Here is a 15,400-nt window from a genome sequence, read left to right on the forward strand (position 1 = left end):
TAAAGTGAAATGTTGCAACCGTCCCCACAATAGGGGACAGTTGCAACATTCAACAAAATGTAATGAAATCATTCTTAAATATAATTTTGCAATTTCTTTATTTTATTTGTTCACAGTCACGGTCTTCAATAAGGTAAATTGGCTGTAAAAAAAAAAAAAACAAAGAATAGTAAATTAAAAACATTGTTAAGTAACAAGTAGATTTTTTACCTATTCACTTAAAAAGAGAGATAACTAACTATTAAAGGGGTTCATTAATATTATCATTATAAAATTACAATTATGTAATGTTATGGTAAGCTTTTAAATCAATATTGTGGTAAGGGACAGCATGTTGGGATGGTTGCAACAGTGTGTTGCAACTGTCCCTACAGTGATAGCCATGATAAAAATTGGTATATTAGCTTGACAACATATCATTGGCACACTAGAGTGCGGATCGGGCCGCATTTTTCTGTCCGAGCCCGGCCCGAGTCCGACAGAGCAGTAACCGAACCCGACCCGAGCCCGACAAGCATTCAGATATTTATGTCCGAGCCCGATCCCAGCCCGACACAGTTAAAATCTCTTTTTTCACTCATACTAATGACACATGCACTTTTTTTGTGTGGAAAGCCCGCTTTTATTAAGCAACTGTAAAAAAAGCGTTCGGAAATGTCAACAGATGAGAGCGTCAGTGCACACTGGGCAAAAAGTGCCGTTATAACACGGGCGCACTATCGCGCTGAGGTGACCGAGCCCGACCCGAACCCGAGCATCCTTTCTAAATATCTGTCCGAACCCGGCCCGACCCGTCGGGTTCCGTCGGGTACCGTCGGGCTCGGCTCGGATATCCATCCTCTATGGCACACGCTAGCTATGCCTATTAGAAACTAAGAACACACAGATTAAAATGTTATGTTTTTACAATTCATCACACATACAACTTAGACACTATGACCAAAAATCTAATCTTTAAAAAAATTACTTTTTTACCAAGAAAATGATTTTGGGTAGAAGTGATGATCACATGTGACTGATTTCTTCCAGGAAGTACGAGGGGCCAATAAAGCATGTGCAGTATGAATATCATTTCTGTATCTTATTCCTGTTTGAAGAAATAAGCAATGTTGCAACTGCCACACGTTGCAACTGTCCCCACTCTCCCCCTATGTATGTATGTATGGGTCAAAATGATCGATTTTTCTTTTATGCCAAAAATCATTAGGATATTAAGAAAAGATCATGTTACATGAAAATATTTTGTAGATTTCCTACTGTAAATATATCAAAACCTAATTTTTGATTAGTAATATGCATTGCTAAGAACTTAATTTGGACAACTTTAAAGGCGATTTTCTCAATAATTAGATTTTTTTTTTGCACCCTCAGATTCTAGATTTTTAAATAGCTGTATCTCAGCCAAATATTGTCCTATCCTAACAAACCATACATCAAAATAAAAATAAAATGGCCCCTTATGTCTGGTATTGTGGTCCAGGATCACATTTGATGTTAATCATGATTCTATTTTGAGCAAATGTATACAGTAGTTACTGTCATTTGCTTTTGCACAGAAGTTGAAGAAACCCTCCGAGATGATTTATAAGCATGATGCTGATGTTCTCTGAACGGTGTCATTGTAGCTGCCATAATGATGATATTGTTTATCTGAGGTCTTTAAGCACTGATTGCTGTTGTTAGTTCCAGGTGTGTGTGTTTGTGCATTATAGATGTTCTGCAGGTGGTGATTGCACAAGCTCTGTGGTTTGTGTGTGTGTGTGCGCGCGCAGCTGCTAATAATATCACAGATTGACAGAGAAACACTGGGCACACTAGATGAAAGCTCAGATTTATTTATAGATCACATGCCCAAATAAAGCAGACACACAAACACTACTTCTTTCTTGTGTGTGTCTTTCTAATTGATATGTGATCGTTCAAACAAGCTCATTCTAAATTGAGCTGATTCTATACAGGCTCACACACAACTCCTGCAGGCCGGAATAATCGAACAGGAAATTCTTGTCACAGTAAAGTGTGTACTGCTCTCTGATTGTTTTTGAGATAATCCTAAGTAAACTGACATGAGTAGCCGTCAAAGCAAATGAACTCATCGTCCTGAAAGGGCGATCACACTGACAGCGATTTGCAGAGACCTGAAGTCGCAGTTTCCATCTGCATGAGCGATAGTGACCGCTGGTGAAGTGACACAATTGAACAGAGATCAACTTTTCATGTATGGTGTGTAGGTATAAACTAAAGTAGGACTTAAAGAGATAGTCCACTCAAAAAATTAAATTCTGTCATTAAAGGTTTAGTTTACTTCCAGAACAAAAATTTACAGATAATGTACTCACCCTGTTGTCATCCAAGATGTTCATGTCTTTCTTTCTTCAGTTGTAAAGAAATTATGTTTTTTGAGGAAAACTTTTCAGGAATTTTCTCCATATAGTGGACTTCAATGGTGCCCGTGAGTTTGAACTTCCAAAATCCAGTTTAAATGCAGCTTCAAAGGGCTCTAAACAATCCCAGCTGAGGAAGAAGCATCTTATCAAGCGAAATGATCGGCCATGTTCTACAAAAAAAAAAGAAGCAAAAATTATATACCTCAAACACTTGTCTTGTCTAGCACTGCCATGCACATGCATACTCTGTGTAATCTGGGTCAGTACAGTTAGGGTATGTCGAAAAACTCCCAAAATCATACTACATTGCTGTTTTACCTTTTCTGTAAAGGACGTTTGACCTTTTTTGCACGTTCACTTTGTAAACACTGGGTCGGTACTTCTGCAGTGATGTGAGACGATTTTAATGTTGGAGAAGAAAGTGAGATGGGAGTTTTTCGACATACCCTAAATGTATTGACCCGGATTACCCTGGCTCCCTGTTAGGTTTCATATCGACTTCAAAATTCTCATGCTTTATGATAAAGCCCTGCATGGTCTGGCACGCTTTACTTATCGGAACTTTTAACTGTTTATTCGCCTAGGCGTGATCTCCGTTCTTCCGATTCTGCCCTTTTGACTGTTCCCTCTATTCGCCTTCGCTCTATAGGTGACTGGGCTTTTTCCCCCCTTGCTCATAATCTCTGGAACTCCCTCCCCCATTACATTAGACATCTCTTAATGTGTTTAAATCATCTCTGAAAAATATATTTTTTAGACTTGCTTATTTGTGATTTTTAATGCGTGTGTGTGTGTGTGTGTGTGTGTGTGTGTGTGTGTGTGTGTGTGTGTGTGTGTGTGTGTGTGTGTGTGTGTGTGTGTGTGTGTGTGGAGGGAGGGGGGTATTGTTTCTCTCTTTTGTTGCTTTTGATGTGTTTCTTTTATTATTGTTCCCTTTTTTCCCTTTTAAACTGTACTTATTTAAGTATAAAGTGCTTTGAGAATGAAATTTTAAAGGTGCTATACAAAATAAATTTATTAATATTATTATTAAACAGAGTACGTATGCGCATGGCAGTGGAAAATGACTGATCAATTCGCTAGATAAAACCCTTCTTCCTCAGCTGGGATCGTTTAGAGCCCTTTGAAGCTGCATTTAAACTGCCTTTTGGACGTTCAAATTCGGGGGCACCATTGAAGTCCACTATATGGAGAAAATTCCTGAAATGTTTTCCTCAAAAAACATAATTTCTTTACGACTGAAGAAAGAAAGACATGAATATCTTGGATGACAACGGGCTAAATTTTTGTTCTGGAAGTGAACTAATCCATCATCTGAGGAACACAAATTAAGATATTTTTGATAAAATCCAAGAGCTTTCTGACCCGGAAGAGAAGAAATTGTTGAATAAAGTTGTTATTTCTGGTATCTTTGAGCACAACAAGTATTCTTGTAGCTTCATAACATTACAGTTGTACTGTGTGCAACATCTCTGAAAACTCATTTTTTTAACTCTGTTCTTATTACCTTTTTGGGCCTTGAACGTGTCAGTTGCATTGCTGTCTATGAAGGGTCAGAAAGCTCTTGCATTTCATCAAAAATATCTTAATTTGTGTTCTTAAGATGAACAAGGTCTTATGGGTTTGTTAGGACATGAGGGTGAGAAATAATGACAGAATTTTCATTTTTGGGTGCACTAACGCTTTGAAAACCCTTTTTAAACTCAAAAGAGCTCAAAACATAAATGCAAACTTAAATCCCTTTTACCAAAATTTGGGATATGACCGAATACAGTTTAAAAGCCTAATTGGTTATTTACTAGCAGTAACATTCAATAAACTGTGATCAGGATGCAAAGTCTAACTATAATATATTATTAACAGAAACTGGGAGTGTCGTAGGGAAAATAACTAACAATTCATTTGCCACCATATTTAGCATTTTCAAGTTAAATTGTTTAATAACATTCAATTATATTAATAATAGTACATTAATTGAAACAATTTTGTCATCCTGCGGCCCCCTTGGAAGGTATTTCAAGCAATTGCAGATTTTAATAATATAGTTTTTGTGTAAAAATCATGGGATGTGCTTTCATTGTTTAAAAAAAAATCAGGGAAAGTGCTAGATATCATTCTGGAGTTTTTGCTGAAGCAGTGACAGTGTTTGCAATCTTGTTTGGTAATGAACAATTCTCAAACTCTAAAGTCAGTTGCTCAAATGAATGCACTGAAAAAACTGAATGATGATTATGAAAATGATAATAGTTATGACAATCACGAGGATAATTGTGTCTTTGGAGATGACGGCCTATGACTAATTAGCATGTCTGAAACTCTTGCGCCCCAGTAATGCTCAACTCAGATCCACAGGTTTCTATCAAATGTGAAGACAAATCAGAGCCACGGCTCCATTGTGCTTTTTCTCACGGGTCGTCTTGCCCTATAGTTGCCATGGCGACCCTCATCTGTGCCTGTCAGGAATGAGTCCTGAACCTGTCAAACTGAATAAGCGTCAACATGTACACCCAAAACTGCGTGTTTGTTTATTTAGTAAAGTCGCAAATGTAACCTACTCTCCTTAACCACCTTCTGCCACCGGTTATTTATATGTGTACATATGCTAATTAATCGAATTAATATGAAGAAACTTCATTAATCAGAGATCAATGGTCATTTAAAAGCAAAAGACAGTAAATACATTGTTTTTGTGCCTTTATGTTCGCAGGATCAGACTTCCTGTGTGCGACACACATCATTCCAGTGAAGAACCAAGAGGGTGTTGTCATGATGTTCATCTTGAGTTTCGATTACGTGCTGAAAGAGGGCAGCATGGATTCATTAGACCGACTCAACCACACCTCGCCAGCCAGACAAGAACAAAGTGAGGTTCCTTCTTTCAATCATTCCCTCTTTTCTTTTTCATTTCCATCAATACAGTCCATTGCCAGCATCTGCTTTAATTGCTTACTACCTGTCTGCCAGATGAAAAAGAGGATGAGAAAATTTCAAACAAATGGAGCATGGTGGCTGAGAAGGAATAGATGAAGAGGTGTGCATGGAGAAGGCAGAGGAAGAGAGAGAAAGGTTTTATTTGCTCCAGTTGCTCTGGCTCACCAGCACACACTGTCAAGACCAAACTCAGTCAGCCAGAAATGAAATGAAGTGGGGGAAAATAATTTATGTGACACAGTGTTACAATTATTTGGATCCCTGAGGCCAGGTGCTGAACGGCGCTTCATTTATAGGATCCCGTTCAGGAAAACGGCGCTCACTAAACCATCAGACACAAACACAGAGAGAGAGAGAGAGAGAGTGTGTGTGTGTGTGTGTGTGTGTGTGTGTGTGTGTGTGTGTGTGTGTGTGTGTGTGTGTGTGTGTGTGTGCGCGCACATGCTATAATTATGACAAATGTTCATAGAGACCTGTAAGCAATAAAACTGCTGCATTGCATTTCTGCGAAATATGCTACTGCATCAGTTTACACACACATGCACACATACACACACCCTGCCTGATGTCCTCCTCTAACTCTGTATTGGAAAGTCACATCTGAACTATGAAATCCAATTAATATCCAATGCTAATACCGTCTCTGTGGTATCATAGCAACAGGGAATGTTTTGAAAAGGACATCTGCGTGCGTTCGTACTGTATGTGTGCGAGTTAGAGGCACTGTTTAGTCAGGGCTGCTATAAACCGATGATTTGCTATGGCAATGCAGTCAGTGTTATGCTGAGAAATACAAGTTGATGCTTTAAAAAAAACGGTGGCGAAAACTTCCAGCTGGGATGAATATAGATTTCCTAGATTTTGCTTCCTCTGAGAGCAGGGCTGAGGGCTTAGTAGACAGGAAGTGCATTGAACCAGTAAAGCAGAGACAAACTAGCTAGTAAAATTTACAAGCTTTTCCATCCTGATTGTTTCAATGATTTATTAGGCTTTGCTCTGATCAAAAATTGAAGGACGTCCCCCTTCAAAAAGCCTCTTTTGTGGGGTGCATTAGGTTGTTTTGATGAAGGAGTGATATAAATAGCCCAGTTTGGAGAGACTTTTAATTAATGCTGGCGTGGTACTGAAACCCCAGGGAAGAGACAGACAGAGAGAAAGAGAGAAATCACACTGCAGAGATTAAAAAACAGATTAGATGTAAAATCAAAAACATTCAACTGGTGTACAAGATTGAGGGCTTTATAACTTCATATGGCTTTGGAATGAAATGAAATATGTAATAATAATCAATTAAGATTCAGTTTGATGTCAGCTGTATGAATGCATTTAAACACCACATATGCATACTATCCTGTAATAAGAACTTTTACAGTGAGGTAATGAGAGAGTAGAATACATGCTATTATTCTTAACAGCAGAAGAACAAATGATAGTAAGAATGAGAGTAATGTGTGGGTAAAATGTAGCTTTGTGTAGCACCTGCTGCTTTACACATCCTGGAGTACCCAAATCAAAAATGTGTTAGAAATGCTTTTATCAAGGTCCTTTAAACATGCTGATTGTAACAATTTATGTTGCACATGAAGTGTGAAGTGTGTCAGGTTAACAAAAATGTGATGCAAAGAGGCTGTTATTGAGGTAGAGAGCAGGAAAAACTAGCAAATCCGCAGCTTGCAAATGAGTGCATCATAGCATGCATCTCATTTCACATATAAAGAAGGCATATATATAGGTGTCTTAAAGGAGTAGTTCACTTTCAGAACAAACATTTACAGATAATGTACTCACCCCTTGTCATCCAAGATGTTCATGTCTTTCTTTATTCAGTCGTAAAGAAATGGTGTTTTTTGAGGAAAACATTTCAGGATTTCTCTCCATATAATGGACTTCTATGGTGCCCCCGAGTTTGAACTTTCAAAATGCAGTTTAAATGCAGCTTCAAAAGGCTCTAAATGATCCCAGCCAAGGAAGAAGGGTCTTACCAAGCGAAACGATGGGTTATTTTCTAAAAACATTTACAACTTATATACTTTTCAATCTCAAACGCTCGTCTTGCCAAAGTATATAAATTGTAATTTTTTTTTTTAGAAAATCAGTAAGTAAATCCTGCTAGTACTATTTTAACGTCAAAAGATGGTTTGAGCTGGTGCAAGCTGTTAGTAAATCTGGCCCTAAGGGTTAGAAATGTAGTTGTAATAATCATGAAAACCAATTTAGGTTTTGGTCAAATTATTATAATATGTGATCCTGGACCACAAGACCAATCTAAAGTAGCACAGGTGTATTTGTAGCCATAGCCAAAAATACATTGTGTGGGTCAAAATGATCGATTTTTTTTTGTCAAAAATCATTTAAATATAAAGTAAAGATTATGTTTCATGAAGATATTTTGTAAAAAAAAAAAAAAAAAATGTTTTACTGTAAAATATCAAAACTTAATTTTTGATTAGTAATATGCATTGCTAAGATCTTCATTTGGACAAATTAAAGGCGATTTATTCAATATTTAGATTTTTTTTGCACCCCCTTAGATTTTTAAATAGTTATATCTCAACCAAATATTCTCCAAATATATCCTAACATTTATTCAGCTTTCAAATGATGTATAGATCTCAATTTAGAAAATTTTTGTGGTCCATGGTCATTGATAAATGATACGACTTCTATAGGTTTTTCACGATTTTATTTAACATTTAGCCTTTTGCAGTTAACTTATTGTTGAAGTGTGAAATAGTTCACCCAAAAATCAAAAGTCATCATTTATTTACTCTCATGTGGTTCCTAGACTTTTTTCTGTGGAGCATAAAAGAGGATGTTTTTAGCAAAAAAAAAAAATTAGGGTACCAGCATTGGTCGAATATCTTTGTGTTCTGCCGTAAAAAGAAATGAGGGTGAGACAACAATGACAGATTTTTCTTTTTTAGGTGAACTGTCCTTTTAATAGTCTCTCAATTTACATGAGGTCATATAGACCTTGTGTAAAATAATGAAGGTCCATGTTTCTTCTGGTCATTTCATTTTCTACCTAACAAGAAAGAGAAATGAGAAATAGTTAGATTTTTGTTTTGTTTAAAGGGAACTCTGGGTATTAATACTTGTATAGCTAAATATAACGTAAATGATGTCTCTTACTCTTACTGAAATATAGTCTAAAACCCACGAAAGATTTACGTTATTAAAAAAATCAACGACGTTATATACAAATTTGCCACTGGGCTAGCTAATTTTTCTGCAACACAACTCGGAATATGCAAGTCGGAAAATAAAATACTGATACAATGACCACAGCATGTTTACATCATTTGTAAGCTCTTTCAGTAGCTGTGGTCTACTAAAAGCTTCAAAGGCATCAGAGCTGAAGTGGAGAAAACACAGGAAGTCTTTAGGAAGCTTTATTCATCCACAGGCATCTTCAAATTCTTTTCTCCTCTACTTATCACTAGGAAAGCAGTGAAGACTTGCATGGCTTCACTTCTTGCCCTTTAACTGAAAATTACAACCAAAAACCACAATGTGGCATTGTATCTGTATTTTATTTTCCGAGTTGTGTATCCCGAGTTAGTGTCAGTTGCTTACCGAGTGCAACCGCTCTACATAATCAAAATAATGGCGCCCCCCATATTCTATGCCAAATATCCATATATTTTATGCCAAAAATCATTAGGTTATTAAGATCATGTTTCATGAAGATATTTTGTACATTTCCTACCGTAAATATATATTAGTAGTATGCACTGCTAAGAACTTAATTTGGACAACTTTAAAGGCGTTTTTTTTTGCACCCTCAGATTCCAGATTTTCAAATAGTTGTTTCTCGGCCAAATATTGTCATATCCTAACAAACAGGATATAAATCTCAATGTCAAACAAATTTACCCTTATGACTGGTTTTGTGGTCCATGGTCACAAATAAAGAATGAAAACATGTTACCTGTGAGGTTTTTCTTAAATTGGTCTAGAATAAAATGAGTAGGCTAAAATCAGCAAACCGTGAGTATCATATTTTATTCCATGTTGTTTTAGATCACATAAAATAAAAGTCAAATGCCGTTTTACTGGTTATGAATATATATCTGTTTTGTCAATAACATGCAGCAGCTGTGAAAATATCGATTTTTTTTTTTTGTCTTGTAAGAGCTCTAGCCTACATGACAAAGACAGGATTCTTGTGAATAAGCTTGTGTCGTCTGCCGTGCATGTCTCTACTATTGAAAATGAACTGAGCTTGTGGTTGCTGCGTATACGGTGTACTACAGAAGATGGAGGATGAAAGGGACATTTCAGGGCCACCCACACATTCGAAACAAATATTAAAGTCTAAAGATTATAATCTATTTTTACCCATTATCAAAAATATGAAACATTTTACACATCATTTTTTTGGGTTTCTTAAAAAAAAATGAAACAATTTATCATTTATCCTTATTACTTTTTAAGTAGAAAATCAAATGACCAGAAAGTCCATGGACCAACATGGGCTAAAGTAGAAAACAATCTTTTTAAAATCGTTTTACGTGAAATATAGCATGTCAGACTGGAGAACACTGCTGAGGCTACTCGAAGTGTTATATCAACAATACAAATACCATAGAAACAAATGTCAAGGTTTTTCCTAGGACACAAGTTATGTTTTTGAGTGTCCATGAAGCTCTCCTACACCCAATGTTGTGGTATTGCCCAATAACATAATATTTGATTAAGCTGGTCTCACTGGTCCATAAATAATTTAGCCGTATTTTCTCTGTGGTTGATATGAAGCTCAGGTAATGAAATCCATGTAGGGTCCTGGGGCTCTCTTGCCCTCCAGAGGAGAAAGATACAGAGAGAAAACTCATTTGATCCATGTCTCCTCTCGTCTTCTCACTGAATTTCATTGATGCTGATGTCCCAGTTTTCCCTCCATCAGAGACATTTCTGCTTGTTTAACATTCAGGAAGTTCTTGTTAAAGAATCACGGTATGGCAATGTGGCATCGTATCTGTATTTTATTTTGAGTTGTGTATCCCGAGTTAGTGTCAGTAGTTTACAGAGTGCAACCGCTCTACGTAATCAAAATAATGGCGCCCCCCATATTCTGAAATATGTATAAAACAATGTGGATTTTTTAAAATAATGTAAATCTTTCATAGGTTATCTACTACTGTCACAAGGAGAGTCAGAGGCGTGCGGATCCATTTGCAGCATTTATTTAGAATCGTCAACAGGCCAGAATAATCACCGGAAAACAGGAACAACGTAGGAAATCCAGTAAACAGTTCGATACTCAGGCAATGGTCGCAATGGCAGGTAGCAGGAATCGTCAACGGGGTACACAGTCCAGAGTCATACACAGAGAATCCAACACAGAGATAAACGCTTAGAATTACGACCATAGGAACAATAAGACTTCGCAAGGTGGCTGTGTGTGTGAGAAGCTTAAATGCATGTGGGTAAATGTGAAACAGGTGTATGCAGCAATCAGTTCAGTGGGAAACGAGGAGCAGCTGTGTGCAGTGATTGGTGCAGTGGCTTATGGGGTTTGCAGTCCAGAATGTGTGTGCTAGAGTTCATGACGAGATAGACCAGATACGTGACAGAGCCCCTCCCCAAGGAGCGGCTTCCAGACGCTCTAACCACCTAATACAACCTGGAGGGTGGTGGAGCGGAGGCGTAACAGGGGGAGGGATGGAGGGCCAGGTCCATGTAGGGGTACTGGAACCAGGAACTGAGGCGGAGCCGACGGAGGGAGAAGCCATGATGAAGGAAGGGTTGGCTCCTGCATGGGGCCGACCGACGGAGGTGGAGCCGGTGGAGCCCGAGGCGGAACCGGAGAGTCGATGGTCCTGGGCGACACAGAGGATCCGGAGGGCCAAGGCGGAACCCAAGGCTCTGGCAACCCCGGCGGAGATGGAGGTCCGGAGGTACACAGCGGAGCCGGAGTGACAGAGGATCGAGGCTGTGCCCACGGGAGGGAGGAGGTCCACAGAGCCGGCAGGACGGAGTGACGAGGCGCAGCCGGAGGAGTAGAGTCCAGAGGCGAAGGTGGGGCGACGACTGACCGGGGCGGAGCCGGAGAGACGATGGAGCCCGGAGGAGCTGGTGGGCCGACGGCCGACAACGGAGACGAGGGAGCACAGAGCCGGGGTGGAGCCGCAGGGTCGGAGGGCCGAGGTGGAGTCCAGGACTCTGAGACTGGAGGTGATGGTGAGGGATCCTTCAGTCTGGACACCGATGGAGACTGGCAGTCCCACGGCAAGTCCTTTGCACCGAAGGTGGGATGTGGGTGAGCAGAGGGACTGTCAGGAGACAGAGGTGGCGGGACTGGAGCAGCCGGGAGGGTGGGTGGGAACAGTCCATGCATGAGCTCTGTGACCGGAACCGGGCAGACAGGAATCTCAGGACGACTGGGCGGAACCAGCGGAGGCTCTGGAAGACCGGGCGGGACCAGCGGAGGCTCTGGAAGGCCGGGCGGGACCAGCGGAGGCTCTGGAAGGCCGGGCGGGACCAGCGGAGACTCTGGAAGGCCGGGCGGGACCAGCGGAGACTCTGGAAGGCCGGGCGGGACCAGCGGAGACTCTGGAAGGCCGGGCGGGACCAGCGGAGGCTCTGGAAGGCCGGGCGGGACCAGCGGAGACTCTGGAAGGCCGGGCGGGACCAGCGGAGACTCTGGAAGGCCGGGCGGGACCAGCGGAGACTCTGGAAGGCCGGGCGGGACCAGCGGAGACTCTGGAAGGCCGGGCGGGACCAGCGGAGGCTCTGGAAGGCCGGGCGGGACCAGCGGAGGCTCTGGAAGGCCGGGCGGGACCAGCGGAGGCTCTGGAAATCCGGGCGGGACCAGCGGAGGCTCTGGAAGGCCGGGCGGGACCAGCGGAGGCTCTGGAAGGCCGGGCGGGACCAGCGGAGGCTCTGGAAGGCCGGGCGGGACCAGCGGAGGCTCTGGAAGGCCGGGCGGGACCAGCGGAGGCTCTGGAAGGCCGGGCGGGACCAGCGGAGGCTCTGGAAGGCAGGGCGGGACCAGCGGAGGCTCTGGAAGGCCGGGCGGAACCAGCGGAGACTCTGGAAGGCCGGGCGGAACCAGCGGAGACTCTGGAAGGCCGGGCTGAAACAGCGGATGCTCTGGAAGGCCGGGCTGGCTGGGCTGAACCAGCGGAGGCTCTGGAAGGCCGGTTGGGAGACCAGCTGCTCGAGCCGACAGCAGCGGTGGGTCCTCCACGCTAGACATTAACTTTTGCCAAGCCGTGGTAAAATGTGGGTGCTGTGGTTCTGGGCTAGCGGCCATCTTGTGTGGTGGCTCTGAGCTGGAGTTTACTGTGGGCACATTGTTGTTGTCTTCTTCTTGAATTCCCACAGTAAAAAGAGAGCCACTCATTTGCAGAGCAAAGTCAATGTACGTTTGTAACGTCCAGCCAGGTTCGAACATGGGCATGTGTGAAGCTAATGGCTCTAAGAGTCCTCCCCGAAAGAAAATCATCAGGCACTGCTCATCCATCGTAGACCGATTAGCCAATTCGATGAAGGCCATAGCATATTCCTCAATTGTCCGCTCACCCTGCTTGAGAAGCATGATCTGTACCGTGGAGTTCGTGCTGGAACCGGATGACATCATACTCGCTGCTGGATCCTTGTAATGGCGAAGTCTTCTGTCACAAGGAGAGTCAGAGGCGTGCGGATCCATTTGCAGCATTTATTTAGAATCGTCAACAGGCCAGAATAATCACCGGAAAACAGGAACAACGTAGGAAATCCAGTAAACAGTTCGATACTCAGGCAATGGTCGCAATGGCAGGTAGCAGGAATCGTCAACGGGGTACACAGTCCAGAGTCATACACAGAGAATCCAACACAGAGATAAACGCTTAGAATTACGACCATAGGAACAATAAGACTTCGCAAGGTGGCTGTGTGTGTGAGAAGCTTAAATGCATGTGGGTAAATGTGAAACAGGTGTATGCAGCAATCAGTTCAGTGGGAAACGAGGAGCAGCTGTGTGCAGTGATTGGTGCAGTGGCTTATGGGGTTTGCAGTCCAGAATGTGTGTGCTAGAGTTCATGACGAGATAGACCAGATACGTGACAACTACATATTTCTACATAAACTAGATTTTTTTGTTCATGGACAAAAAATGTCATTATGCTTTAATATTTATTTTAAATGCGTGGGTGGCACTGAAACTAATGAAATTTGACCCTGGTCCACAAAACCAATCTTAAGTAGCACGTGTATATTTGTATAATAGCCAAAAATACATTGTGCAAATTCTATTCAATACATTGCCAAAATTATTGATTTTTTTTTTTTTTTCAAAAATCATTTGGATATTAAGTAAAGGTCATGTTTCATGAAGATATTTTGTAAATTTACTATACCGTAAATATATCAAAACTTAATTTTTGATGCATTGCTAAGAACTTTAAAGGTGATTTTCTCAGTATTTTGATTTTTTTGCAAAATCAGATTCCAGATTTTCAAATATTTGTTTCTCGGCCAAATATTGTCGTATCCTAACAAACATACATCAGTGGAAAGCTTGTTTATATTGTATATAAAATGAAAATTACCCTATGATTCACTCACCCTAAAGCCATTTTAGGTGTATATGACTTTCTTCCTGTCAGACGAATAGAATCAGAGTTATATTAAAAAAATGTCATGGTTCTTCCCAGCTTTAAAATGGCAGTGAATGGCTGTTGATTTTTTGAAGTCCAATAAAGTGCATCCATCCATCATAAAAAGTACTCCACGTGGCTCCGGGGGTAAATAAAGATGGGATTTAAACTTTTACGTTTGGTTTGAGGGCAAAAAAATAAATAAAAAGCACAATGTTTTCTTAAGAGTCATGTTTTTTATACAAACTCTCAGCATTTTGTAGCTGTCAGAGCAGAATCGAAAGCTGCTGCTCTCTGTATCGTTTTCTGTTATCTCCTATTGCATGTAAATAAAGCAAGCTGATTTCATAATATTACATTGAAAGCTCAGGAAAAATCCCACACATATACCCACCCATAGACTCTTAAGAAATCACGAATGTGGTCAAGAGTGGACAAAGACGACAGATCAAAATAACAGTTGTAAGCAGGAATATGTCTCCCTGCATCTATACTTGTGAGCCGATCGACTAAAATACCACTTAATACCAGGTGTAATTAGGGCCAGAGAGACTTTTGTTCATTGTGTTCTGCAACACAGGTTATTAACCTTTGCAGGTGGTCCATGTATAAAAAGGTTGATTTTCTCAGTAACACTTTATCACACCTTCCATAAATAATAACATTATTACATAATACAATGATTATAGAACAGGTAATTAGCTAGAAAGTTACAAATGACTTGAAAGTTAGGTATATCATGAAAATATAAATCTTTATATTTATATCTTCTTCCTGAAGCCCCCAAGGGGGCCCTTCAGGGAGCATGTTTTCACTATTTATGGTGCTTTTTGAACAAGACAGAAGCTGAATCTGAACCAGTCAGCAAGAGAAGCTGCGCACACAAAACAACCACATCCAATTAAAAAAGGTGGAGGAGGACATGGCCAGAAATGACCTTTTCTATTAAGGGGCAATGCTTGCTCCCTAGAGTCAAGTCAAGTCAAGATTATTTATACAGCTCTTTTTACAATACAAGTTGTGTCAAAGCAACCTTACAGTATTAAAATAATAAAATAAAATGTCAATAATAATGCAAGAGTTCCATATTGCAACAAAGTCAAATTGGGGAGGACTCATCTGGTTCTCATGGCCTTGTGCCGGTGGCCGTTTAGGGTAGGAGTTCTTTCTTGATGATCTGTCTCTGGGGCTCATCTAGTTGACATGGTATCCGCTGACATTCGGCTGTAAGTGTTGATCCACCATCTGCTCTAGGATTGGACTGGATCCGGGGGACTGCAGTGACCATCTGATCTGGATACGGACTGGATCTGGTGGCTATGGTGACCTGGGAATAAGAAACAAACAGACTAATATTAATATAGATGCAAGAGTTCCAAGTTGCCACAAAATCAGATTGGAGAGGACTCATCTGGTTTTCGCTGTCTTGCGTCGATGGCCGTCTAGGTGATGAGGTCTTCACTGATGATCTGTCTTTGATGTGGTCTCTGCTGACAT

At 40.9% G+C, this 15,400-nt stretch overlaps 1 protein-coding gene across 1 annotated transcript in view; it reads left to right on the forward strand.

The window, feature by feature from the left end:
- Window positions 1–15,400, forward strand: part of kcnh7 (potassium channel, voltage gated eag related subfamily H, member 7) — a 127,180-nt gene that overhangs the window by 51,247 nt on the left and 60,533 nt on the right. The window contains 1 exon segment of the mRNA XM_073851426.1: window positions 5,095–5,250. Coding sequence (XP_073707527.1) covers window positions 5,095–5,250 — 156 coding nt within the window.

Source organism: Garra rufa, chromosome 12 (genome assembly GCF_049309525.1).
Source record: "Garra rufa chromosome 12, GarRuf1.0, whole genome shotgun sequence".
NCBI lineage: Eukaryota > Metazoa > Chordata > Actinopteri > Cypriniformes > Cyprinidae > Garra > Garra rufa.